This window comes from Pezoporus flaviventris, unplaced genomic scaffold (assembly GCF_033815535.1).
Source record: "Pezoporus flaviventris isolate CSIRO_AGI_PZ_B2104156 unplaced genomic scaffold, CSIRO_AGI_Pfla_v1 ptg000002l, whole genome shotgun sequence".
Classification (NCBI taxonomy): Eukaryota; Metazoa; Chordata; class Aves; order Psittaciformes; family Psittacidae; genus Pezoporus; species Pezoporus flaviventris.
In genome coordinates, this window is record NW_026892550.1 from 15615992 (window position 1) to 15643362 (window position 27371).

General features: G+C 42.2%; 1 protein-coding gene across 4 annotated transcripts in view; it reads right to left on the reverse strand.

The window, feature by feature from the left end:
- The window catches only part of PPARGC1A (PPARG coactivator 1 alpha), a 366954-nt gene that overhangs the window by 48694 nt on the left and 290889 nt on the right, over positions 1-27371 (reverse strand). For 3 of the 4 annotated variants that reach the window (XR_009746393.1, XM_061470280.1, XM_061470261.1), the window contains exon 2: positions 12321-12500. Coding sequence is in view for 3 of the 4 variants with exons in the window: in XM_061470280.1 (XP_061326264.1) it covers positions 12321-12500 (180 nt within the window). In the remaining variant the exon portion in view is untranslated. Of the gene's footprint in view, positions 1-12320; positions 12501-17516; positions 17932-27371 lie in introns of those variants that run through there. The other variant, XM_061470270.1, reaches the window with a different exon arrangement.

Sequence of the window (27371 nt, forward strand, 5' to 3'; positions counted from 1 at the left end):
TAGCTGGATTGCCAGCAGATAGAATTAGGAGAACTGGAAGATAACACTGTGGCCTAATGTAAACTCTTAAATCTGCTGCAAACAGAGCGGTAACACTGGCACACAATAAAACTGATATCTGTCACTGCACTCCCAGAAGCAGGTGTAGGGAAGGACAAGAGGCAGGAGTGGATTTTTGTTCATCCCTGTGACTTCAGGTTGGGGAAAAAAGCAAGCTGACAGAAGCTGTAGGAAATAGCTGATTTTTCAGTGATGGAGGGCAAGCTGCATCCTAGGAGCTTGCCTATTCCCTCCAAAGAGCAACAGCCTAGGAGGAAATAATGGGAGATCAAATGAATGGGTTCACTTTAAAGTTCCTGCTATGCACCTGGTGCAACTTGGAGTTAACAGGCTTGAGAAGGCAGTGTTCCTGGATGTTTCAACCTGGACTGGCAGAAAAACTCAGTACCCACAAAAGCCATTATTCTAAAAAGTTTCTGACACGCCTGCTAGGCCAACGCATGTCGGAATATGAGGCGTTAAGAACATATATACACAACTTTCAAAAGTACAAATTAGGAAATAGGCTAAAGATTAGGGATGGGTCTTTTTTTTTTCTTTAGCTTTGAGTTTGAAAATCAAAGTTTCACGTCTAATTTTGTGAGAGATCCAGAAAGAGAACAACCATCTTTGTGCAGCATGGGGATGCCCCTAACAAGCCCTCTTGGGTCCAGACAGAGTCCACGGAGAGGCAGTTCAAGTGCATCTGGACTGTGTTCACAGAGCTGCAAATGCTTGGAGCAGGGTGTAAGGCAATGCTGATGTTGCAGCTGAGAATTAGCCCTCCATGGCCTACTAGCTCTGACCATACTGGGCTTGAAATGACTCAGTGTGGAGATCTTGACATGATTCACGTTCCCTGCTTGTGTCTTTGCCCATGGCAGGGGGGTTGAAATTAGACAATCTTTAAGGTCCCTTCCAACCCAAGCCATTCCGTTATGCTAGGATCCCTGGTACTCTGGGAAAGTTCCCTAAGCACTTGCAGCAGAGCACTCAGTCTTGGACACCATTTGGGTCTGTACAAGACACAGCCAAATAATCCTTCCCAACCAGTTCTGAAAACACAATACAGAGATGCCAGCTAACCCTGCAGAAACTTGCTGATTACATTATGATCACTTCTAGCTGGTAGGATTCCAGCTGACTCTTACAGGTTTACTCCGGTGTCCCTCCATCATTTTCCTTTGTTGCTGCAGGAGAGGTTTGCTCTCTTTCAGAACACAGCCTAGGACAAACATCAATATTGGTGAAAGCTAATAAATCCACCCACAGCACCTATCAGCACTATGCAGAGATATAGCAGCAGCTAGCTCTGATCTGGCTTGTAACACCACTGTATCAGAGCTGACTAGCCCTGTCCGACTAGATAAAAGGGAACAGAGCATCTTCCAAATGACCGTATTTCTTAGCTTCCTAGTTGTGGGTTTGTTTGTTTGTTTGTTTTTTTTTTGTGGTTTTTTGTTTGGTTGGTTGGGTTATTTTTCAATTTAATTCTTCTTCTTAGGTCTGGAGATAAACAAGTCTCCACGGTGGGATGTACTACTTAAGGCAGCTTCTCCCCAGGTTTGGTAGTCCCAGATCACATCAACACAACTTCAACTTCAAGCTAGCATCTGCTAGCTGTGCTGTAGGTTAGAACTCTATTCCCTGGGCTGGACAAGCTCAGCAGGCTGGAACCACTTTCAGCTGGCTGGGAGGAAGAGGAGCCTAGCTAGACAGCAGCACTCCCAGGCCTCTGAAGGAAGAGTAACTCGAGTTTACTTCCCCTCACAAGCCCCAAGGATCACCTCTTTCTTCCCTTCACTACCTTTGCTCCTTCCAAGGACTTCGGAATGTCATAAAACAGGAATGGTCACTAATACATACAAAGAGACTATACCCCTACTACAGAGGTTTTAGACATTACCATGAGACAGGTAAATACAGACTGCATTTAGTAACTGTGGGGAAAGAGAGGGCCCAGCATCACAGCCAAGGAGCCTGGCATGTCAGCTACTAAAAGGCCACATGGAAGTACTGCAATTAACCTTAATTCATGGTATGAGATTTCCACGAGAGTTAGGTATCCAGTGACAATGTTTAAAAAGTAAATGCATGAAGAAGTAATGTGCTGCCAGAACTGTAACAAAAAGATTGCATAGAAAGTTATGCATTATGGATGATTTAGCAGTATCATAGATAGCACAGGCTCCAGCAAGAGGAGTGAAATCATCCCTATCTTCCCATTTGTCGGCAGAATTTTAACAAGGGGCTCCTGGGAGCTCTTGGGGGCTCCTCCATGGCTCAACAGACAAATTAACTCATCAAAGGGAAGGTAGGGATGATTAACTAACAAGAGCCCCCTCCAGCCCATCACTGGCACATGGTTATTTCACCCAGATGGTGTTCACCTACCTGAAACTGGTAATGACAGTCTCGGATTGGATTTACAGAAAAACATAGATAATAAGGTGCTGCAAGAGTGACATGATAGGAGTTACTGGTCTGTGATGCTCTAGACTGTGCCAGGGGCAGCATAGCTGTTTTGAAATGTTAGCCTCTGTTTTGTAATGTTATCCTCTCTGCCTATTTCCTGCTGCAAATGGGAGACTTGGTCTTCAGAGAAGAATCTGACCTGACCCTTCCTATATGAGAATGGGACCAATAGCAAGGAAAATGACATCACATACAAGCAGAAGCAGTTTGACAGCCCTTCACTGGAAATGGATGAATGTCTTTGTAGTGTTAAGGAACAGTGTGATATTTTCTTATGCCTTAGAAAAAAACCCACAAGTTTCTCTGGCTTTTCTCCAGATGCAACTGAGGTAACAATTGGTAATGTTTTGCCTGATATCTTCATACTAGTGTGAAGAGTGCATGTTAGGCTTTTAAGGACAGTCAATACAGGCAAGAAAATCCACATCAGTCCTGATGGGAAAAAAAAAAAAAAAAAGTAAAGCAGACACAAAACCACAAAAAGGTTTTAAAATAGAAATAAAAGCCTATTGCTCCTTTTGTGCACGCCCAAAGCCTGTGAAAACAGGCTAAGGACCTGTGGAAGCCAAGACCAGCCCAAGAGGGAAGTTTCCTTATATGAACATTTGACATGAAAACCTATACCAGACTGAGAACACACTTGACTGCCACCCGTCTTCCTCTGAAAACTAGGATTTGCTCATGATGAGCTTCTTGCTAGATACAGATATGCCTCCTGGGGATTTCATAGTTGCTTAAGATTATAGGGTAAGGTTTTCCAAATGTGATCAGAAACTCATTACCAGTCCTAATAAGGTGACATTTCAAGGGAGGAGAAGCAACAGCAGAGGAACACAGAAATAATTCTTCAACCTCTTGCTCTAAGTGGCCCTGCCTGAGCAGGTGGGGTTGGACCATACAACCTCCCAAGGCCCCTTCCCACCTCAACAATTCTGTGATTCTGCAAAGCCCTTCCCTGCCCCAAGTTTGCTCTTCATCCTCTACCAACCACGCTGTCACCTGCACTACCTGGCTGCCCACATCTCACCAACAAACCCTCCTGAAGTGAGGACAATAGACCCAAGGTCCTCTTCACTCAGTCTCAAACCACAGGGCCTGGCAAAGTGGAGCACATCATAACTAGACACAGCTAATCAACTGATGCAAATAATAATAATAGTAAAAAGATAATCCTGAATACTAGAAGACCTTTAAACCTCTCATCATCACCTAGGGTCACTGACTGCTCTGTGGCAATGCGCAAGCCAGCAGCATTCTCACCAATGTCAAAATCCCAGTGAGAAATCTTGCTTCCATAACGTTTATTACCCACATTCTCCAATGCAGTTCCTGAATCATCGTGTCACTGCTTAAACAGCAACTTGGGAGAAGACAATTAGTTTCATTTTTTGTTTGTTTGTTTGTTTGTTTTTTTGCATAAAGGTTTAAGACTACTTTCAGACACAATTAAACCGTTTTGAGTTCCCTCAAGGAGAAACTACCATTCCAGGAGAAAATTCCCTTTGTTTCTTCTAGCATCTCTCAGGAAGCAGAACATTCCTCTGACCAAACCAATCCTCCAGACAACTGTTATTACCACCTCCTTGACAGTAATCTCCTGGGTGAAAAACAAGTTTTCCACCCAGTTTCTTGATTTTCATGCAAGTGTATCTCCTGCAAGAGAGCTGAAGTCCATCAGACTACTTGACGGACTGCCCCTCCAAACCCTTATAAAGATTCAGTATCACTGAGCCCTCAAGGAGCAGATGTGGTGGCAGAGAGTGTAAAGGTGTGGGAAGCTTTCTCTGCCCGTTTGACACCTCTAACCCTGTAACATGCTTGGAAGGGCTGATCCTCCTGAACTTCATGTGAGCAATTCAGGCAATTCAAAGCTGTCATAAATCAACAAGTCAACAACACTTGCCCAAGGCTGCCACAGAAAATACTCTGCTCTTCTGATTATCGTCTTAGTGATTAGAAGTACCCATTACGGACCAGCACCCCATTGTGTTACTCACAGTAAAGCACAAAAGCACAGATGTGTGGGAGGAAATAGAAAGTTATTATTCCAGTGCATCACACAGCTCAGGCTTCATGACAACACCAAAATCTCCATAGGTTTTGGTTTTGTGCTTTCATAAACAAAACCCAGTGATTAATGCATGTGGCAAAAAGCACATGGCCCTTAAGCCTCATCACCACCACAAATTGCTGATTAATTTCTCAATAATTACTAAGCTAGGCTGTTGCTCCGTTGTGTCAGGATGGAAAACTCTGCCAAAGCCACCAGCTCTGTGTTGTGAAGGGACTGATTTCCGCCAAGACCTGAAACCAGCCCCCATGGCTGAGCATGCATTCATACAGTCCGATCCCTATGTATGCCAATGCTGCAGTCCATCGCTTGCAAACACAGGCATTAGGAGCCTGTACGCATCTGCACACCAGGCGCTGGAGGAAAAAAAGGCTCAGAAAGCTGGGAGAGGCACTCCTCCAGAAAGGTTGCACATATCTGGTGCATCTGTGTATTAACCACAGAGCTACAAGTGGATAAGGTTTCAGAAACACACGTGCACACACAAGCTTTTCCTTGTATTTTTCGGCTCAAGGGGAAAAAAATAGTTCAATACAATTCAATACCAAAACTTTGCCCCTGCCACAAACCTGCCCATGCAATCTCCTCCTCCCAACCTACACATGCACAACAGGTTAGTGGCACCAAGGAAAAAAAAAGTAATTCCTACATTAAACCTTGCTACAATTTTATCCTTTTGTAATGGCATGGACCTGAGTTAATGTTAAGTGGGATGGGGCAGCAGGGAAAGAGCAAGCCAGGGTTAAGATGGAGCATTTAGTAGCAATTAGCAATGATGCACAGTGCAAAAATAGCAACAATAAAAAAAAAAGGAAAAAAAAAAGAGGTTACACTAGAAATAAAACCATTAAGGGAAATAACTTTAACAGTTCAGCCAATTAGCATTTGCCTAAGATAGGCAAACTTTCTGTGGCTGTTGTTAAGCAAACGGGGAAGAAAAAGCCGGAAGAAACTTATCAAGAATATTTACTTCCTAATAGCAATGACTCTGGGAGTGGTGTTCTTTTTTCCTAACAAAAGACAGAGCCACTGTCCCACTTTTTTGTGGCCCTCGCTGCAGTTCTAGGGAGAAAATATTTAGTTCAACATTATCGTAAGCTAGAATATGGCTCTATTTATGTGACAAGTTGACAACATACAATTTCATGCTTGTTGAACTGATCTGTGTTATATATTCACTGCGAATATTATGAAGCTTCACCATTATAAATATGAAACAGTATACACTTATTCAAAATAACTCCAGCAGTAGCAATTTATAGCTCAGTTGTTTGTGTGCTTATGAAGTCCAAATGCCACCTTAAGAAGCTACCTCTCACTAAAACAGATGTGGAGTGTGACTGTGACCAAAGTGGATTTAAGATGACCTCTGTGAAGGGAGGCTATTACATTTTTGTCTGTATGGCAGCTGACACCAGTCTGTATTTAGATATGTAGCCAGGAGGAACACAGTGTAACACGGTGTCCTCAAGGGCTGGTTTTAACCTGGGCCAAGACATTTGTCTAATGACCCAATTAGCTTACTACTGCTCTGGTAAGTGTTAGTCTTCCCTCTTGCAAAGAGGACAGGTGCTCAGCAGAGCAGAGACATGGTGAGTATCTCAAGCCATGGCTGCTCCAGGTGAAATATCTCCTTAATGGGAATGTGAAGGGGATCAGTTGCATTTTCTTGATTGTGTGCCTGGGGAACGGTCGTGGTGGCCTCGTACATCAAACAATAAGCTCTCAAAGCAATTGGTTTTCTCTCATTTGGGACTTCTTTCCTGCCTGAAGGTTTCAACCAACACACAAGGTTCTTGCATTAAAACAGAGACGTGCTTAGATAGCTTGTAGTTTGTCCAAACAGTAGAGGAAAGGGAGCAGCAGCATACCTTGCTAACACTAGATACAGAGCATTTGCATAAACTCTTTCCAATTACATAGCAGCTGGTTCGAGTAAAATAAATTCCACTTACTGCTAGAGCCTTTTTAAATGTCAGCATAGCTAGTCATAGATTATAGTTTACATACATCATCCCCATAGATATAATGTTATTGTGCTGGTCTCCTATTTAGTAGATGCAGAAACCTGAGTCAGGCCAGAGACATTGGAAAAGGTAACACATTCAAACACACAAGAAATGTGCCATTGTTCAATTAGGAATATAAAAATTCTGGCACTTTCACCCAGACTCTGCTGTTTTCTTCCCCTGGAACGGAGGGTCTTTCTCCCAGTCTCACATGCAGGTTTTATGATACATTGTTACCTTTTATTGTTCTTATAAAGTTTCCTACCCCAAATCTGCATCTTTTGCCTTTTATGTTTATTGTTGTACTAAACCTACAATGTTGTCTGCTTTCCTACTAAATCTATCTCATAACCACATACTGTTCATTCATTTCTCTAGGACCTCAGTAGCTCTTATCTGTTTGCTTTTATGATCTCTTATGAACTACTAGGAATAGCAATTTGCAGCGCTGTTTGTAAAGTCATCTCAGCCTGAACTCAGCCTTCCCCTTTTTTGCTAAACAGCGGTAGTCTCAGAAGTAAAATCCCATTTGCCATAGAAACACATCATTACAGGATACATTTTAGAGAGACACAAGTTCCCAAGCATACTATGTGTGCTTATCATGTAAACATTCAACGTGTATGAATCTGAATTTCAAAACTCTAAATTAGAGCAGGAAACTACATGTTGATACAAGATAGTCCTGTGCTACTTTCAGTTTCTCTGATAATGCTGCCTACTCTATACTACCACCCAGAGCTATTTAGTCTGTGCTCTCCACAGGCTCGGACATGCTGCTATACCATTCACACAATCTCAGTTCTTTTAAGCACTTTGATAAGCTTTATTCTGCCATTATACCATCCAGAACATTAAACAAAATGTTTAAGTTCTATGTTAAACCACAATCAGTTCCTATTAACTGTTCCAAGATCCTCATTTTTATCAACAGTTACTTTATTAAATCCTTAATAATATAGATGGAATAGTTAGTTAATTTGTGTGTTGAGCCATGGATGTTAATTTGTAAACATAATAACATACTGCAATAATTTGCATAATAGCATTTTAATCTTTTTAGTAAAAGCTGTAATTCCCTACAAAGTACGCTGCAGTAGAAACTAAGTGACTATTGGTAATAATAAAAAAGGCCTTAAAATTCTGATCCTATTATAGTGTTGGAACATACCCAAACTGCTACCATAATCTCTGAAATGTTACTGTTCTCTGATTTAGGTGTCTGTGTCAAGAATAAAAATGAAGTATAACTGGTAGCAGTAGACTATTTCCTAAATGTAATTTAGTATTCACTAAGCACCAGCACTTTGCAAATAGCTCTGAGGCTTTCCTTCAAAGTTCAGAGCTCTAGTTATGCATATTGTGTGAGGTACACCATGCAGCTCACCTCCAGCCTCTGTTGTGCTGAATAGATGGCTATGATAAATCATGCTGATTTGGCACTGAAGGGCATCAGCCATCAAGGATTTGACTACTATGTCTTTTTTTCCCTGAGATTATATCTCCTTGAACTGCCTGCCCTGGGCTACTAGTTTCAGAGAAAATTAAAAAGTGGAAAAAATGCTAAGGGAGGCCAGTACAGAAAGTCTATATAGGCTCAGCTCTCTGGAAACCCATTAACACCAGTCACAAGACTGGCAAAGAAAACATTGGTGGTTGTTTAAAAGTCAGGCCAAGTCATTTTACGCAAGATCTGGTAATTCATTAATCAATCTGGCTGCAAACCTTGAATGAATAACCTAAAATAGTCAAAGAGACTGGCAGCACCCCAGAACACAAGGGAGTTTATAATGTGAATCAATGCAAATTACCCTGGTGATGTTTAAGGCTCTCCCTTACCCCCCCTACTCTCATCATCTTCCTGATGCAAAACCTTCCAAATAAATATGAAATCATTTATCCCCACGAACTTCCCTGCTGCCAGGGGCAAGACAGTATGCATTTCCTTGCATATTTCCTTCTCTCCCCACATTCTCATTGCTTGTCGTAACAGCGTTTCTTGGCAGCCTACAATCAAACATAGTAGCCTATTCAGGCTTTCCAAATACATGGCACGTAGCACGGTCTTGAAAAGTAACCTGGGCTACACCTATGCAAAACAATTAAAATAAAGTCATCAAATATGAGCATCTTTCTGGAATACAGAGATATGTAAGTAAATTAAATCTACAGAAGGACAAACAATGTGGGTTTTCTGAAGGCTTTTAAAGGCAAAAAAAAGTGTTCTGCCAAGTATGAGAACACCACACTTGGACATCTTAATGATTCTACACAAGTTCATTATACTTTAACAGTTATTGCGTATCTATGAACTACATCAGTTCAGTTATTTGTAAGCAGTGACAACCAAGAGATATATCCACTGTAGGTATCTTCCCTCTCCATAATGCTAAGTTTGGGTCACAAATGATTTTAAAATTGACTAACCTTACATGACAGGGTACGGTATACTTGAGGAAGCCTCAGGGGACAACAGTTTTGGTGAATAAAAAGCCTTCTCACCCGTGCCACATCAAGTTACATGGTTCATGTTTTCACATAGCATTGACTTTGAGAATGAAAAACTAAGCATCTTGATTTTCTAAAAGTAGCCAAATCAATTTTTTACAAATAGGACTTTTAAAAGTCTAGTTCTTCACAAAAGCAAAACATGAAAGTGAATGATACAGTGCACCATCTAAATAACTGGTCTTGGGTACCCTGTTAACTATTTACTTGCATGAACCTGTGTCAACAGACAGTGCCCTGAGGGGCAAGAACTCCTTCATTTTATCTTTCCAGCAGTCAGAACAACAGGCAAAGAAAGCTAGGTGAAAAACAAAAGTGATCAAGATGTGATGGAAAGAAATCAACATATTCATAATACACATATGTGCCCACACTGATTGATAAGAACCTCTGTGCTGGGACAGGCAGTACAGGCTTGATTTGGGACTAGTACTGGTTACATTGGCAGGTGAGTAAAATAACGCAGACATGTATTAGGTGCATCTGCAAAATGCGTGTTTTAATACTAGGGCAAAGGCTGGTATCTCATCACACCTAAGCAGATGAGAGCAGGGATTTATGCTCTACAGCTACATACTATCTAGACTAATTGGACCTTTATCTCATTTGCTTTCTGATTTGCTTCCATAACTATTAATAATTTTTAGTCTATGATACTCCTACTGCCACTGAAAGTGCCTCAGATTGTGGGTGCTTGGCACAAGTGGGCTTCCAGGAATATAATTTCCTGAAAATTCACTTTCTGAAATACAAGCCTTTCTTAAAAAAAACTGTGCCAGAGAAATCCAGGAACTTTGTAAAGGGCTTTTGAATACTAGTCCTCATCTAGACAATGCTCTATGTATTGTATCAGTACCTCAAAGGAGAGCATGCTTCATTTAAGGTCAGGTTTGGCAATTAACTCTGTATAGCTTGCGCAGTTAACACTGCTCTTGTTACTTCCCAACATTTGTTTGCTATGCTGGTTCTCTCCCTTTCACCCCAAACAGACTATATTTCTATTTTTGCATGACAAAGCTTCATCTGGAAGCTTAATTTAGATAAAACATACTACTCTCACAGTGATATGAGAGAAAAAAAAAAGAGATAAAAAAGGAAACAAAGTTATTTTCTTTAAAAATAGAAGCCAATGCAGATCAATATGGAAAAACCTAGATATTACCAAATGGGAAACTGCACAAAACTTCCATTCTCTCAGCTAAAACAAATAGCTCCTCACAGAGTATGTGAGATAGTCTCTGGAGGAAGGAGACTTCTTCTGTTCTTGAGCACCCCCAGTTGTCACATTACAGGGCAGCAGAGGCAAGAAACAGTGCAGCTGCATGATGGAGAATGGGGACAGGGTAAATGTATGGGAGGAGCAAATAACTTTTTCATTCCCATCTTCCTAGGCCAAGCAACCAAGAAATGTACATATATCACATTATGAACCTGAAAATGGTCCATTTTTGTGCTGCAGTATTGCAAAATGCTATTAGAACACAATTTGCCCCTACAGGTAACTATGGGCCAAGTTGTGCTGTGAGAGACAGTGATGCAGCCTGCAACTGAAGCTGATGAGTGCGAGGAAATCCAGGTGTTGACAAAGAAGACAACAGAATCTGTCTGTTAGGAAAGAATCTAGTTCTGTTTGTGCCACCGTTTTTTTCTCAGATGATTTGTACGCTCAGGGATGGTAGATGCTTAATTATATTACTTAAGTGGAACTTACACTTTTAAAGTCTGCATCTTTAATTGATTTTTCGAAAAGGAAAATGCTTCTGCATTTGGCTTTTGATGAATAACATGTTATAAAAAAAGGCAAAGCCACTCTCTAACCACACTAGCTGTAAATGGGTCCCCTACCCCCACCTCCACTTTCCTGCTGCTGACCATCCAAACCTACACACCAGCAAACTTTACCCTGCCTGAGGCAGTACAACCGCAATTCAAGAACAAGACAGGGTTTGGAAACTTTGTAAAACAAGGAGTGGAACATTATACAGCTAATGAAAAAACAGGGCCTAAGCACAGGGCTTTGCAGGGATCATTTCATTTTGATTCGAATAATATTAATTTCAAGTTACTTAGGTGTAAGTGATAGAAATGGAACAGAGAGGACTAGTTTCTGCTACCAGTTACGCTGGTGTAAATTGAGAGTTACTGCATCAGGAAGATTACCGTGGGTTTAGAGTTGCATACAAAAAATAAGAATTTTGTTTGGGTCATCTTAGGTCAGCATTTTACTATACTGTTTTAGTTAATCTTTCCCAGCCTTTAAACTCCAGTGTGCTAATTCAGGGTTTCCCTGAGCCAGCAGGCCAGCCATACTTCCTGGAGCTGTGGTCCTGCTGCGTGAGAGGCAGCACCCATAGCCTGCTGTTGCACAAGGTCTTCCTGACACCTAATCAATTTATTGTCCAATTTCCCAGTCAGTGGATGATCTATAGCATCTCCTGCCATCAAGAAAGGAGGGAGGTTAGGGTTCAGGAGGGGCACTTGGAAGTGGAGAATCATGAAGGCTTTACACAACAAAAGAGAGAAGACTGGAGACAGAGATAAAGAGACAGAAACACTCCTCTCTTATAGCCTGATCCTCAAGGCAGAATTGCAAAGAAAACATTTAAATCTCTCCTAATACCCTTCAGCTTTTATTTTAAGACTGCTCTCCACCAGGAGATCTATGAAACATCCTAAACGATGTGCTGGTTCCTGAACTGCTGACAGCGCTCACTTCCTTCTCTGCCACATCCACCCTTTTTCTCCCCTAATACATCAGCTACAAGGACCTCTCAATTTGTGTGCAAGTGCCTTGCACAGTAAGGCTCTGAGTGGTAAAAAACCTTTACTAGAAATGCTCCAGGTACTCATCAGCTAGGTGCTGTGCTGCACTCTGCTTCTTGACGGGAAATGCAAGCGGAAGACAACAAACACATTTCAACTTTTGTTTTCCTTCCTTTGCAGCTCCTCGCTGTGATGCTACAGGGCAGTATGATCTAGGCAGTCTTTAGCCCTTTGCTTTCAAAAATCAGAAGTTCCATTTAATTCCTTTCAAGGCTTTTTCCCCCACTCTCTCCAGATCACAGGCCCTGTTTTGATCACAAGGATTTGTCGGAACCCATAATACATGTCACCATATTTGTTGTCTCTCAACAAGGGAAAAATATTAAAACTGTTGTCCAGCAGGCTAGGAAAAAAAAAAAAAAAAAGCAATGTGCACTTGCATTGCCTTGCCTTACCTCGAATATATTGGTGGGTTCATTGCTGTACTGATTGGAGATGATCTCTGACTGGTCGCTGTACCACTTGAGTCCCCCCAAAAAGCTGTCTGCGTCCAGGTCATTCACATCTAGTTCAGAGAGGTCAAGTTCTGGGAGATCTGGGCAAAGAGGCTGGTCTTCGCCAACCAGAGCAGCACACTGCAGGAAACAGCAACACAGAAATAGTTTCATTAATTACCAGGAATCTATTAACTTTAATATCGTGATAAGAATTAAGCCTTGATTAAGCTGTGGCACAGGGTCACTGGAATTGACTTCTGTTTCCTGGGAAAAAAAAAAACCCAAAACACTAAGTATTAGATCATTCTTAGCTCTATACAGGTATGCAAAGAGGAGGGGAAAACAGGAGGGCATCAGCTGCTTCTCTAACACATCTCTGTTCAGGGGCAACGACTTTCCCCTTCCCTATACTCTTTGATAATAATTGTATTCAAATCCTTATTAAATCCAACAGCATAGGCCAAAGCATGGCTTTATTCTCCTGCTTCAGAGTGAACCAGTGCAGGTAGAAGTTACAGATGAATACCTCTGGGCAAGGTCTGTCACACATTTCCTGATGCATTCAGGTTAAAGAGGCACAGCCTGTTATAGCCTACAGCCCTGGAGGCTAGCTCAAGTTGGAGACAGTCACATTTTCACTTTTACAGATCCTGACCATAATCCTTGAGGTCAGTCATGGTGGTGGCTACCATACAGGCATAAAAAAGTATGGGTCAGAGATGCTGCTGTGCTCTTTCCCCTTGCACTTGATACACAGACAGACCATAGCCACCCAGTTACATGTCAGGGTCCTGGCAGCTGATGTGCATTCTGAAACATCCCTATATTCACCTTTGGGTGACAGGCATAGCGAGTTCACGCAGCTTTTCACCTCTTGGTGTTAACACATACATTGTCCCAGACAGTTTCCCAAGTGTCCCCAGACAGCGGGCACACTGCAGTGACAGAAGCAAATGAGATTTCCTCCTCTGGCAGCCTCTGATTCAGTAATGCTAACACAGAGGGCCTGTGAAACATTTTGTTTGAGGCAGCAAACAAAGTCTAGTCTGTGTGGAACCTCTTCAGCAGTGCAAAACGTTTTTGCATGCACAACTTACAAAGACAGTAGTGATAAATACAAATAAACCTGGAATAAGTGTCCTTTTATATGCTAGTATGATAGGGTATTGACTGACTTACTAAGCAAGACAAAATTAATAACACACATCCACCATAGCATAGCAATTGAAATGATAAAGTATCTACCAAAACCATTTCCTAATTATGGAAAACACATAGTAATGCTTGACAAATAGTGGAGTCCCATACTTCAATGCTGCTCGATGAAACAATTACTCCTGCACTGTACCATGTATCCTTGTAACTCATCTCCAAACATTTATGTTGACATGGGTATACTGCAAAACACACATAAAGATGCAAAGGCACCAGGTGCTGAATGGTTAAAAGCCATTTAAAGTCAACTGAGTTTAAGGGTTTCAACTCTGAGCATTTCTAGCATTGTATTAAGGATGGCCAGCGGCAGGTCTTACTCAACTCCCATCAGTTGACTGGGTGGTTTGAATGATTTCCCAACTTTTATTTGGACCAAAGTCAACCCAGAAAGTGCCGCTTTCTGAAGACAGATGTCCGTAGGGCACTAACACAGTGTTCACGGATGTGAATTGCTCAATACCGGTTATGTCACTCTTGCCAGGACCGCCTTGCACAGTAATGCTGCTGAAGGTGCATTTCATTGAGGATTTTGTCCCTGGGAGTTGTGGCGCGTCTGCAGTGTGCGGGCTAGATGCAGCAGCGCAGCCAAGAGCAAAGATTTTGTCTGCTGGCACAAAGACTCGGTGCAGCTGGTGCGAGCTATAATTTACCAGACAACTTCTATGTCTACCAGGACACTAGGAGATAATCACGGAATAGGCCAAGGGGCAAGGGAGCTGAGAGGCTGCAAAATGAGGCTCTGAAATAGCAGTTGCTTTTCTTCCTACTATTTAAGGGACTGCAGAACTTTAAGAAGTCAAAACCCCACTTAAGTGATTTTCACTGCACACAATTCTTTATGATTATTATGGGCAAAGGAAAAAAAAAAATGAGACTTCTCTCTTCTTTAGCGTAAGACACAACCTTCCAAATGCAATCTTATAATGTAGAGATGACCTTTTTTGATGCTTGGCCGAAATCTCTGATCTCATTAAAGGATAATCTAGTTTTTGACTGAAAGGTAGATTCTCAGCATCATTCTCAGGTTTGTGCTGTGGAGGTCAGTAGCTTATAACTGATGCTGTAGACTTCTAAAGTACCCTGCTGATCTGTACTGCTTTCATTTGTAAAAATAGCTTCACTCTGTGAACCACCTACTTAAACACGTTTACTTTTGGTAATCTGCATTTTGAAGTTCCGACAGTGGGCTTCTGAAGCAACATAAACAATGGTATTAAAAAAAAAATCCTGCTCATCACAGCTTTCATTTGCCTACAGTGCCTGCAATGCCACTTAAAAAAAGGTAATTGCTGAAATGAAGTATATATGCTTTGGCCAATGCTGACATGATAATAAAATCAATGTTTCTGAATATGACATTATGCTTCTAATCTGAGACACATTAGTAGCAAGTGTTCTTGTTATTAATTTATATTTGGCCTTTGGATGATGCCAGATTTAACACTCAAGTCCTAAAACTGTCCTCATCTGACACGCTGGTATTTACTGTTTGCCTATACATCTGTAACAGGTGCACCTGTGCTGCTCGCATACATTTTACTGTCTTCCAACTGTTATTTGATATGATAGATATTCCATAACTATAGCCTTAACTTATAGTAGCATTTAGGAGGATAAAGCAGTCACTAAACACAAAAGGCTAATTACTGTGCGTTATTTCACTCCAACAGACTTTTTTTCTCTTATTTCAGGCGCAAACAATAAATTAGCTTAACTGCACTGATGATAATGAATTATTACAATTAAGGGTAATTCACCATTAACCTTTTGGACGTTTTGTGCCTTTGAAGGTAAATTTAAAAGAGAAAAAAAAAAAAGGAAGACTGGACTTGTGCCATATTAATTGTATTAATGAAAATATAATCTGTGTTTTATTTTTAACAAGGTTTTTGAACAGTGAAGGGATGAACTCAGGGAAGAAGGAGAGACTTGACAGAGCGTGTGTCATGTGGATCCTCTCTATCAATCTTCGCAACCTTACTGTACATCACCTTCATTAAGCTGTGAAGCACTGGGGACGCTGATCAGCTACAGTGATGTAGGCCTTTATTAAGCAACATGCCATCCTGTCATTATGCGAGCGAGAATATAACATATTTTATGTTGACAGCAAACATTAATGATTCAAAAAATGAAAGCTGCCTCCAGTACCTGCTGCCTGCGATATTTTAGAATGGTAAAGGTGATGCCCTGAGCCAAAGCAGCACGCAGATGCCAGTAGTGCTACAGGAAGTGCAATGCAGGAACACATTGGTAAAATCCTACCCACAGTTAATCCATCCACCACACAATTAATACTAAGATCAAACCTGCTTTTTTTTTTTTTCTCTCTGTACTATGAAAAAGCCATTGACATAAATTATCTATTCTGTTACTAGCTTGAAATTATTACAGGAACTCTAGTGATTAAAATAAATCTTCAGTATTTCCATATAAGCTGGTTCCTCAATCAGCTCCTAGCAGCATTAGGAATAATGCATGATGGAAAAATGAAGCTCCGGCAGCTGAGACCCATGCTACAAGCCAGACAACAACCCACAGGATACTCCAGCTACTCAGAAACAATTAGGACTTTGGAGCCAGAAAGTCATCCACTTACAGCCTTGACTCATAATAGCTACAGGACATATGAATTATCCATATCTATTCCACTTTACCAAGAAATCAAAACAAGATAAGAGCAATTACAATATGCAAACAGAAATCAGCAGATACAATGGCAAGCTGCAAATATTTAAAACATGTCAAAAAGGCTTGAGAATACGCACCCATGCTCCGCCAGATAGCAAAAATATACTGGAGAACAGGGTAACATTTTTACTTTGGATAGGTAGCTCTCTATGGCAGCAACATCTTACTTAAAAAGCACTGCCTGCAACATTTTTTTCCCTCCCCCGTTGACCGAGGGGAGCATTTTAAGCACTTATTCCAAGCTCGCAGCCAGAGAATCAGTTCCTTTGAGCAGGTCTGTATTTGGGATTCCTCTCCATGGGGTCCAAAGAAAGTTTGCCTCGCTTCGGAAGTTGCCCAAACTTTCAGGTAATGCTCCATTTTGCTGAATGCAAACATGCAGAAATCCTCAAACCTCACATTATACTCCAGAGATTACCAGGGAGCTGCTTGCTTTTTTTTTTCCCCCTTTATGAATTGTAGCCAGCAGAAGCTGTGGATTTGATGTATTGCCGTCTATTTTTACACAAGCAGCAGCAGCAGCGGCGGCGGCAGCAGCAGCAGCAGTTCACACAGTCCTGCATAAACTCTATTCTCATGGTTCATCCTGTTGTCTCTGCTGTACAGTGGGATTTAACCATTTGTTGGACTGTTCGGAATGACTGCAAACCCTGCTCTATGGGGCATTAGCTACAGCGTCATTATTCCAATACCACAAGAAGCAGGGAAACGGTCTCCTTCCAGAAATCTCTTTTAAAACCATCTAAAGCCAAACAACAGGGTATTCATTCTTGTGTGCATGTTTAAACTCTGCAGCTGTTAAACAAGGAAACACCTTCGACAGAGCACAGTGAAACAAGCAATTAAAATATGCAGCCATTGGTTAATTTTAACTTCTTTTTTTTTGAAAAGGAACTGTTAATCTTATTCTAAATAAACATGGCATTTTTCCAACCAGGCCACTAAACGCCACTGGAAAGACTTCAGACACCGATTCATATCAATATCTTAGAGCATAAATATTGCATATGACAGGAAAGTGAGCCAGAGGCACATGAAAATAGTTTCCAACTGCAGGAGATACTGATGACAGGAGCTCAGCTTTGATTTGCTCAAAGCATCGCAGAGTAACCTTAAAATAGCAAACTTACTGGAGTTAAGATAAGACTGGGACTTGTTTGCAAAGTCTGCCTCCTCGGCCGCCCTGCCGGGTCCCACCAAGCCCCTCAGCCCCCCGGCTGCTTGCACCCCACGCCGCGCACCCCTCACCTCGAGATCACTCCATACAGAGTCCTGGTTGCACATGTCCCACGCCATCCAGCTGCAGAGCAACGGCAGGAAAGCGGGCAAACTACGGTCCAGAGTCAGGCAGGCAGCAGATACTCATGCAGGCAACGAGACCCTCTCTGAGAGTGAACCGAAGGCACCTGTCTTACTACTGTTCCCCGTCACATGACAAAGCTATTAAAAAGTAGGCTGGGCTGTCACTCATCCAGCCTTCTGGTGCCGCTGCTCCAGCCCGTGACGTCACCCAGGGGCAGACCCAGCCTGAAGTGAAGTAAATCTTTGCAAAACGCGCTCAGAGCTGGGCGGCCGCGGCACCGCGCTGTGATTCAAAGCACATTGCCACGCCACACCCCCGAAACGCTGCTCCCGCCGTGCCACCGCTCCTCTCCTCCACATCCTCTTCCATTTCTTGGCTCGCTGGCTTTTTAATACCCCCCCCCCCCCCCCCCGCCCCCTCCAAGCAGACAACAGGCAGGGCTGTGCTTATTATGAAGAAAAAGTGAAGGAACTCCAAGCCGAGCTACAGCCCGCGTGCTCTGGGTAGCCCGAGCCTAACCTCTGCAGTGCCCACGCCGCCTCCCCGGCACGCTTTCCTTTGGAGGGGCTCTCCCAGAGTTCAGCAAAAGTTACACCACCTTCCTGCATCTTTCTTTCACAGAGGGATTTTGCACCTCGTCACGTATTTTGGTCAGGTTAATGGTTTCTCACCGCAACTGCAACTCAAGTTAGTTTTACACCACCAAATGCTCAGCAATCAAACAGCACACACACCCCCCCCCCCCCCCCCCGCATTTCACTGGAATGGAGTAAGTATCTATAAAAAACATTCACACAGTTATCTCACCTGCTAGAAGGAGGGAGCCTGATCCTGTTCCCAGCTAGATTACAGTATTTCTCAGCTGCTCTTTACAGACTTCTCCGTCTCAGTGTCCTCCCCCTCGAAACCAGGGTTGTTACAAGCAACCGCCAGGGTCCTGCCCATAACCACTCAGACCCCCGCCTGCTTTTTCCTATCAGCGCCGCTGCCCTGCATGCATTTCTGTATGAACATCATGCACCAGCCCTCCTGACCTGGACTCAGCGCTTTCCCATGGCAAATCAAAAAGAAAAAGCTCCTGTCGTGTGAAAACACAGACAGGCTGTTAACAGAAGCGTCTCCTCAACATAGCCTTTCCTAGACAACAGGGGCTGCTGCAGGCACAACTGGTTTATGATGCCCCTTTGCACTGCATACGCAACAAACTCCGGGTACACAACTGAACTGCAAAACGTTGCCCACAACATGGGAAAACCCCACAAATAAAGGTCTTTTTTAGGATCCCCACCTGCTTGCTTATTGCCTTAAGTTGCAGGTTTTTGATTCAGCTGGGTGTAAAAAAAGTCTTGTGAAATTCAAGCATTGGCTCCATTGTGCTGGGCTACCAGTCCAAGTCACAAAACTATAACTGATCATCCTCCTTGTCATGAAATATTCATTTTCATTGTTATTTGCAAACTTGAGTATTCTAAAGGCTAAATGAATTCAATTATTATCCAAGGCAATTTTCCTGAGAGGAGAAAATAAATAAAAAGAAGTACAATTCTTGAAATAGCCTTTTCCTGCAGACACTGGAAACTTCAGAAATGGTAGGAGGTCTCAGATATATTCTTACCTTATTTGTGTTCCCTTGTAATTCATTATTGCCAATCCTGATAAAATGTACATTTTCCCAGCTTGTGCTTAAGTTGCATATCACATCACATCACACTGTCATATTTTCACCAAGCACAGATGACAAAAATGGCATTGTTTTTACTTTACTTAATTAAAAAAACCCACAGCAAAATACTGAATTACTACAGCAAGCCTTCGCTATGAATGATTAAATTAACAGTATTGCTTTGCTCTCACGATGGCAAAAACCCTCATTTCCTTCCCAATTATATGCTGATTTCATGATAAAACTGCAGTAAATTATTAAGATCTGGGGCAAAGGTGAGTATATCAACCCCCGAACAGTCAACTGTGAAATAATGCTGGGCACCTGCCTGCCTGGAGTTGAGTTGGTTCTTATTAATTATTATCTGTGGATCCATGGCTGGTGGAATATTCTCCTTCAATACCTACTTATAATTGTGTTCATTGACTGTGCCGAATCCATCATCTGTTTTTTTTTGAAGTTTCATTCACACCTTTTATAGAAACGTATTTACACTGGAACATTTCATATTGCTGTTTTGGATATTTTGACCTGCTCATGTTGTTTCTATTTTCTACATTTCCATTTCCCTGCTTTCCCTTCAAATTAGCAAGTTAACTGATAAATATAAACTGTGACCTTAGTGGTGCTTTCACCATACAAGCTCTAAAGATTGAAGAACTTTCTTAGTGCACTGTAGACAGTGCAAGCAATAGGTAATAATAACTGAGTCCCCAAGAGATTTTCTATGGCCCTGTCCACATTACGGCTTGAACTTTGCTGGCAGTTACAGCGTTACCTGGAAGAGATGCCAAGCACGATTCCAACTACAAAAGACTGCAAAAGGTTTCAACAAGGGTTCCCCATTGCTTGGAAAGAACTTGTATTTTTTAATAATCAAAGTGTCTAACCCCAGCCATAGAATATATGTACTCACTGGGATCTTTTTTTTAACATGTTTTAACACTATTTTTTGAGCGCAGTGCCATAAGAGGAGAAAAGCAAGGAGGACTATTTCAGCAGTGGTGTAGTTTGGGAATGGCGAAGCCTTAGCATATGTAAATGAAGCCTGTGAAACCCAGCCAGCACCTAAGCTGCTCCCCTCAAAGGAAACCTTGTCTTCTGAACATTCTCTAATAGCTTTAGCAAGGCTCTCCCCTCGTGTTTTGTCAACACAACAGAATTGCACAAGCATCTTTCGTGGGGCAGTATTTGAGCACACGCACGTTTTCTAGTTCCATAACAAACACATGCAGAGAAAACCCTCTTTCAGATGGTGAAGTCTGTAGGTCCTTTTGACCCAATCTGTCCTTTTACAAAGTCCATCATCAGCCCACCTCGTGCATCACTGCACTTCCCCTGTTTTCAGGTTGCTCTGTACCTATTCCCAGCAATTCCCAAATTTTGCCTTTCTTCTTCAAGGGCCATAATTCAAGAAAGCTCTGGCAAGCCTTCCAACGGCATTTGGGCACAATTTCCCAAGTCCTGATACATTTTTTAAGAGGACTGGAAGTTACAGCTGGCTGCAACAATAGGGAACAGAATTCAAAGACAGAAACCTTCAAGCCCTCTGTCCTTGACTTTTTCCTGGATTCAGCATTCATGGAACTGGATGATCTTAAGGTCCTTTCCAGCCCTAACTATTTTATGATTCTATGAGTCTATGTTACCTCTCCCTCCTTTCACCCCAAATTCCTAACTATGGTCATGTTTTTATTCCCTGTAATTTAGATTTCTCAAAGAAATTACTGATCTTGGAGCACTCACAATTTTGAAATCCAAAACTTTGTCCCTTCATCTTGGCACTGAGGAAGAAAGAATTTCTTTCCTTCCCCCTAAGACTATGGTATTTGCCAATTTTCAGCAAAGTTTTCTAATTTTCCAGTGGAGTAAGGACAGCCAAACTTATATACAGTTTCAGCCAGTTGAGGTTTGCAAGCCATTTCTCACATCAGTTCAACACACCCATCCACTCCACCCTCCACGAGTGAATAGCCTTAGAGAAGAAGAGAAGCCAATGCTGTATATAAAAGAACAAACAGCACTCCAAAGGTGTGTTAGTGTGAATGGTGTTCTATATAAAGTATATGTACCCTATTAATTTTTCATTAGAAATCTTCCTTCTGTGCATCTTTACTCTTATTTTTTGCACAGTTCTGTATTTGTTTTTCCCTCCATTCTCTCTGTTCCACTTCTATTTGTTTGCTGATCTTTTCTTTTCCTTCTCAGCTTCTTAGAATCATAGAATTCTTTTCCTTATTTATCCAGTTCATCCTACCCACAATACACCCGCAACAGCATAAGCCAGTGAATCAAACTCCTTGAACTTGTGGGTTCATTGGTGCAGTAATTCCTCAATGGAATAAAGCAGCGTGCCCTCTCCAATTTTGCTAGGGCAGTTATGAACTGAGATTTTGTTGGGTTTTTACTAGAGGAAACCCACAATGGTGCTCTGGACCAGCTCTCTGAAAAACTCAAGAGATCTGGGCCAAATTAATTCCTGGCTCAGCTATGGGCCACAGGCTGCTGTCTGAGTAGCTGTATATTGGAGAGCCCAAAATAACTTTCTTCAAACAGCAGTGCATTACTGACATTAGTGACACCAGGTTGAATTTTGCCACATCTACCTCCACAGGCTGAGGGCTCAAATAAACAGCACTGAATGCCAGGGGAATCACTTGCTCCTTCACATGCAAATAGACCTGATGTGAATATCCACTATTAGTGCAGATTAGCTGATTATCAGTGTTGACCAGGACTGCAACTCTTTGTAACTCAGTGCTTGTAGTAAAACCTTCCAGGAGTGCCTAAGTGAAGCAGGAGCACAGGTACCTACTACAAGAAATCTTCCTAAATTTTCTCGTACCTCCTTCAACATCTCCGCCTTCACAAGCATATTGCACTAACTCAGTAAAACAAGACAAGCAAAGCCACTCCAGCTGACTACATAAAGAATACATTTGTCACTTGTTTGCCCCCAACATTTGGAGCATATGTTCTCCAGGACCCACATTTGCTGTGATTTGCAAGAAAATCCAGCTTGCCAGGCCTCTTAAAAGCAGCATGAACAATGTTTTTCACTCAGGTGTTACTGTTTTGCAGAGAGACTAATCTCTAAAAGAGCATCTACATTAGAATTTATTGCCCCTATATGCCTGAGAAACGGAGCCACGTAAACACATCGGTTTCCCAGGGAGGCTTTGGTGCTTTTTGAGTGCAGTTGCCCAGGCCAGCCAAGGAGACAGATTCCTGCTTTGCAACTTCTTGCACGTTGGCAGAACAAGCAGGACATCAAAATCGCAGACCGTTGCAGATCATCATCATCTCTCCTTTACTCACCTCACTGCTGATATTTCCTTGGAACAAAAGAAATCATAAAGTTCTTCTTTAAAGTTATCTTCTATGTGTTCAAATTCCAGGGAAAAGACCAAAACCTGCTCATGTCTGATATTACCAGACCCAGGGAACCAGCTTCTGACATTGCTGTTCAGCGGCTGGGGTATCCCCCCCTGCACTCAGAAGCTGTGCCCTTCTTCTCCAGGGCACACCCCTTCTGGGGGTGAGTAGTTGTCTTCTCCAGCTTCAGCCACAAAGGGTAAAACCTGAAGAAGCTTCAGGGGGAAACACCTTGTACTTGTAATTCTCTGCAGGGCCCTGAAAACCCCACCCAGATCCTTCTCATTACCCCTACTAGCATCTATCTCCCACCATCTTCCCTGGGGCATCTAGAGCATTACCCTGCGGCTGCTGCTTCCTGACTCGTTCATCATTATTACCAATCTAGCTTTTACTGACTTTTTCTGACAGGGATCTGAGGATGATCCCAGGGACAACCACCATGGATTCAATACCTTACGGTACAGAAAAGATTCCCTGATGCAACTGTAAGAATTGTGGTTCCAAAGCTCTCATCCTTCGCTGGTGCTGCCACCCGACTGTCACACCGTTTCTGGTCTTGCTTTGCCACCTGGCCATTTAGCCACAGAGCCAGGACCTCCCCGCTCGCAGGGAAGCTGTGGTGCCCCAGCTGCCAGAGCAGTGCAGGAGAGAGCACTCCCTGAGATGCACCCCAAAGGCTCACGGCAGGTAGTGGAAGGAAAAAAACCCCTCATATTTTTCATAACATAGCCTATCTGCTCTCTAAAATGGCTGGGAAGGCGACTGCAGTGGAGCACACACAAGTCTGCAGCGCAGAACTGGAGAGAACAGTAACCTTTAAATACTCTAAAATCAAATCTTGTTTTACACAAAACCGCTATGGTAAAGTCGATGTGAATGAAGCACCTTTGAGTGAAGGAACAGAGGGAAAGGCAGTGGACAGCTTTAGTGCCTCCTAGCAATTTTTTTTAATAAACTAGAGATGACAGACAGCCTTACCAACACATCTCTCATCTTCAAATAAGACTTTCTTCAGACAGAGCTCAGTGGAACTGAGTCAGCCTTTTTTCTTGGGCCTAGCTCTTGGCATTTTTCATATTAAAACAAAGTATAATGCAGAAATAATTCTGAACTGTAGTCATCTGATGGGATTTTAGCAACACAGGCCACAGATCTGCCATGCTACGATTTTAGGCAAACAAAATAAAATGAAGGTATCACACAAAAGCACTGGAGGAGATTTGTTTGGTGGGGTTTGTTTTCCACACTGCCTATGCACCAAGACACCCTCTATAGGGTTATCCCTGGCTGCAGTGGAGAGCAAGCTCCTGTGGAGTCTGCTGTCAGTGGGCAGCAGAGCTTCCCCTGCAGCAGAGCTTCCCCTGCACAGCAGACAGCACTCACTGCTTGGCCTCTGATAGTCCTGTCCTCCAGGAAATGTCCCCTATCCCAGCTGTCCACAGCCTCTGCACCCCGTTTTCCCAAGTCAGCCAAGGACAGGCCAAGAGGAGATGGGGTCACCTCACTGCAACAGCCAACAGTGTCACACAGACAAGGCTCCTGAAGGATCAGCTTCACTCTTAACTAGTAGTTCCTGCCAGCCAAAATTGAGTCCTGGAGTTATTTTTAGCCAGAACCCTTCATGAATTGCAGTTAACTTGCAATATGCAAACTAGTGACTAGTGCTACAGGAATCCCTATGGGTTTCATGGTTCCACTCTTTGCTCAAAAGTCCAATTATTCATTTTTCTTGGAGCTGCAACATTAATCTTAAAAAGTTGCACAAATAGCAAGAGATGTCATCCTCCCTCCATCCCCAATTCTGATAACTGAAATAAAGGAAGATAAGCATTTAGCCCATGGGTTATTAGCTGTACAAAGTGCAGCTTTAAGCCTCTGGAGGCTGACCCTCCTCCAGCGATGCTTTTGAAGAGAAATTTGCCAGTACTTCCACTTTTGACTCAGGCCTAACAAACTACTACAGCAATGGAAGGGCAGAACTGCTAGCCATAGCAAGGTTTGGGATGAGCTTCTATTTTAATTTAATTTAATTTAATTTAATTTAATTTAATTTTATTTTATTTTATTTTATTTTATTTTATTTTATTCTCTTCTATCCAAATCACTTGCCTGCATCAGAAAATGCAGTAAAGTAACAGGAAAGGCGGGGGGGGGGGGGGCGGGGAGCAGAGGGGATGTTTTAAAGTGGCTGGAAGGCATAACGCTCTAAACCTTTGGAAAGGAACAGGAAGTTTGAAATGGATTTAGGCAGGCTTTGAATCAGACCTTATCACAGAAGATGGGACCAAGACAGTTCAAAGCAGAAACTCCTCCACACATTTCCACCTTTTTTTAATTTTATTTAATTTTCATACTCCTCAGGCTTCCCCAGCTTCCCCCTGTGAATGGAACAGGATAAAATGCTGAGACCTCGTCATCTATCACCATTTTGGGTATCTTTTTTCCCCAAGAAATTTAGTATTTGCTGAACATCCTTTGCCCTGGAGGCACTGGTTAGTCTCATAATTATTTTATAAGTTATTACTTACCAGAGAAGATTCATACCTCCTCCCAGAAAGAGCTATGACTGTACTTTCATTACTTCATGCCAATCAACAGATAAGACAAGTTTGTTACTTTCGTGTTTGTCCCTAATGGATCTTTACCACCGTAAAATTCCCTGATAATGTGACACAATTAAACATTATTTGTTGTCTCTGCTCTGTTAAACTCCACATGCAGAACAGCAAGACAGGGCAATGCATTTAGCCAAAAGCATTGAAAGGAAAGGACTGTGTAGAATTTGCACTGAAACAGAGACCACCGGAGTGGAGCTTTCCATTTTGTCTACTGCAGGCTCCCCCTTCCTCCCTGAGAAATAAAGAACCAAGTTAAAATAGAAAACTATCTGAAGGGAAGATTATTTTAATTTATGTTGCAAGTTGCTATGCAAAAAAGCCTCTGAAAAAAAACCCAGCAAACCAACACCAAAGAGCACTTCATCATAATATTATTACCAATTTATTAAGCTGAGATTGCACAGACTGAAGGAATGAGTGTGACACATCCCCAAGGGTTTTCTGGAGGTAGACCTCCAGCTGTTTCATTCTCACATGCACTCCTGTTTACAAAGACATGGAAAAATGTTTGTGCCTCAGTTCAATGCAACACAATTTTACATTGTTTGCAGGTTTTCTTTAAGGCAGGGTAGGAGCATGCACAGCAGGCTGGAGACAAATGCTGTGGGGAGACAGGGCTACCATCTTCCAGGAGAATGGGGGAAACACACAGCAGTTGTTAATTTATATCCTGGACAATGCTATAAATCGAAGCATTGCTGACAATTCCTGCCCAGTAAACATGCTGAATTTCATCTCCCGTAAAAAGGTGAGCAGACACTAAATAGCAACACATTTTGATTTTCGTTTAGCCACTTTAATGATAGGTGACGTTAGCGGAAAAGATAATTTATCTTCAGATTTATTTCATACGAGATAAAAGGGCCTGCCAATTTCTTAAAATTCATTTACACAAGTGAATAAATCTTTCCAAAGAATAAGTGAGAAAGTCATATTTCTTTAACTTTGCTAAAATATGAAAATGCTGATCTTGGGAGTGAAACAGACAGCACTAGCATTTTAATCAAGAAATGAAGACTCCTCTTCTAAATATGAGGCACAGGTTTACTTCAGAAAAAAAAATGTCCAATTTGTGGAACAGCCTTTTTAACGTATTTTGTCAAAAATCACTCACAAATCAGGAGAGATGTGCAATTTTTATATCACCTTCATTTTTAGATCAGTCCCAACATGAAAGCTACCTAAAAATAGACCGAACCTAACCTTTCAAATATCTGTACTGCTGCATACCAGAAACGCAAGCCTTCAGTGCCTCTCATGGCTTTCAGAGCCTTGTGCTGTCTCTGTCCTCTCCTCTAGCACATTATCCCATGTTGTGTATTACATTCAGGCACCAGATGAGCTGTAAGTTGCCATGTGCGGCGCGTTGCAGGATGCGATATGTGTTTCATTCGGGACATGCAGCAAGATCATCAAAAGCAGCCTTCCCTTTTAGCTGTTTGATTTTGCCATAAAAAGGACACTGGCAACACTGAACCTAGTAAGTGGGGATGTGAAAAGGAAGTTGTGCCGGCTGACCCAGCAGCTCTGCTCAGAAAAAGCAAGCTGTCTGATTTGCAGCATACCACTCTTAAAAATATGAAGGGGAACAATAAGCTCTTTTGTCTTACTGTTTGCTACAGTGCTTGTAGACACACTTCTACCTGCTTAGATGAGACTTTCCAACACTGCACTGACGTGAGTGACTGGTGTAGAATTACAAGACAGCAGAATACGTGGTAACTATTCCTTTGCATTGTGCTTTCTAAATTGTGATTCTGCTTGGCCTTAACAGCATAGGTCAAATTCATCCCAAGCACAATCCCAGGAACTTCAGGTCAGTGGTAGCTGAAAAATCAATAGCATTTAACTTGATAAAGTTAAAACAAGGGTGATTTTGGCCCAGGCTGTACAAATCTTACTTTTATTGTATATATTCTTCACTGTGTATTACGCTTCAGTGAATATATTTTCATGATCTCTACTGCTAAAAACTCTGCTTAGCAGGTCCTGAAGCCACAGCAGTAGCTGGAACAGGAGAAATATGTACTAAACCAGGTTGTGGGGCTGCCCTGGAGGCTTTGAGTGACTGTGACTTTTGCTTACATGAAATAGAAAATCACCCTTGTACCTAACTGCTAGCTAGCTACTCCTAGCAGGAA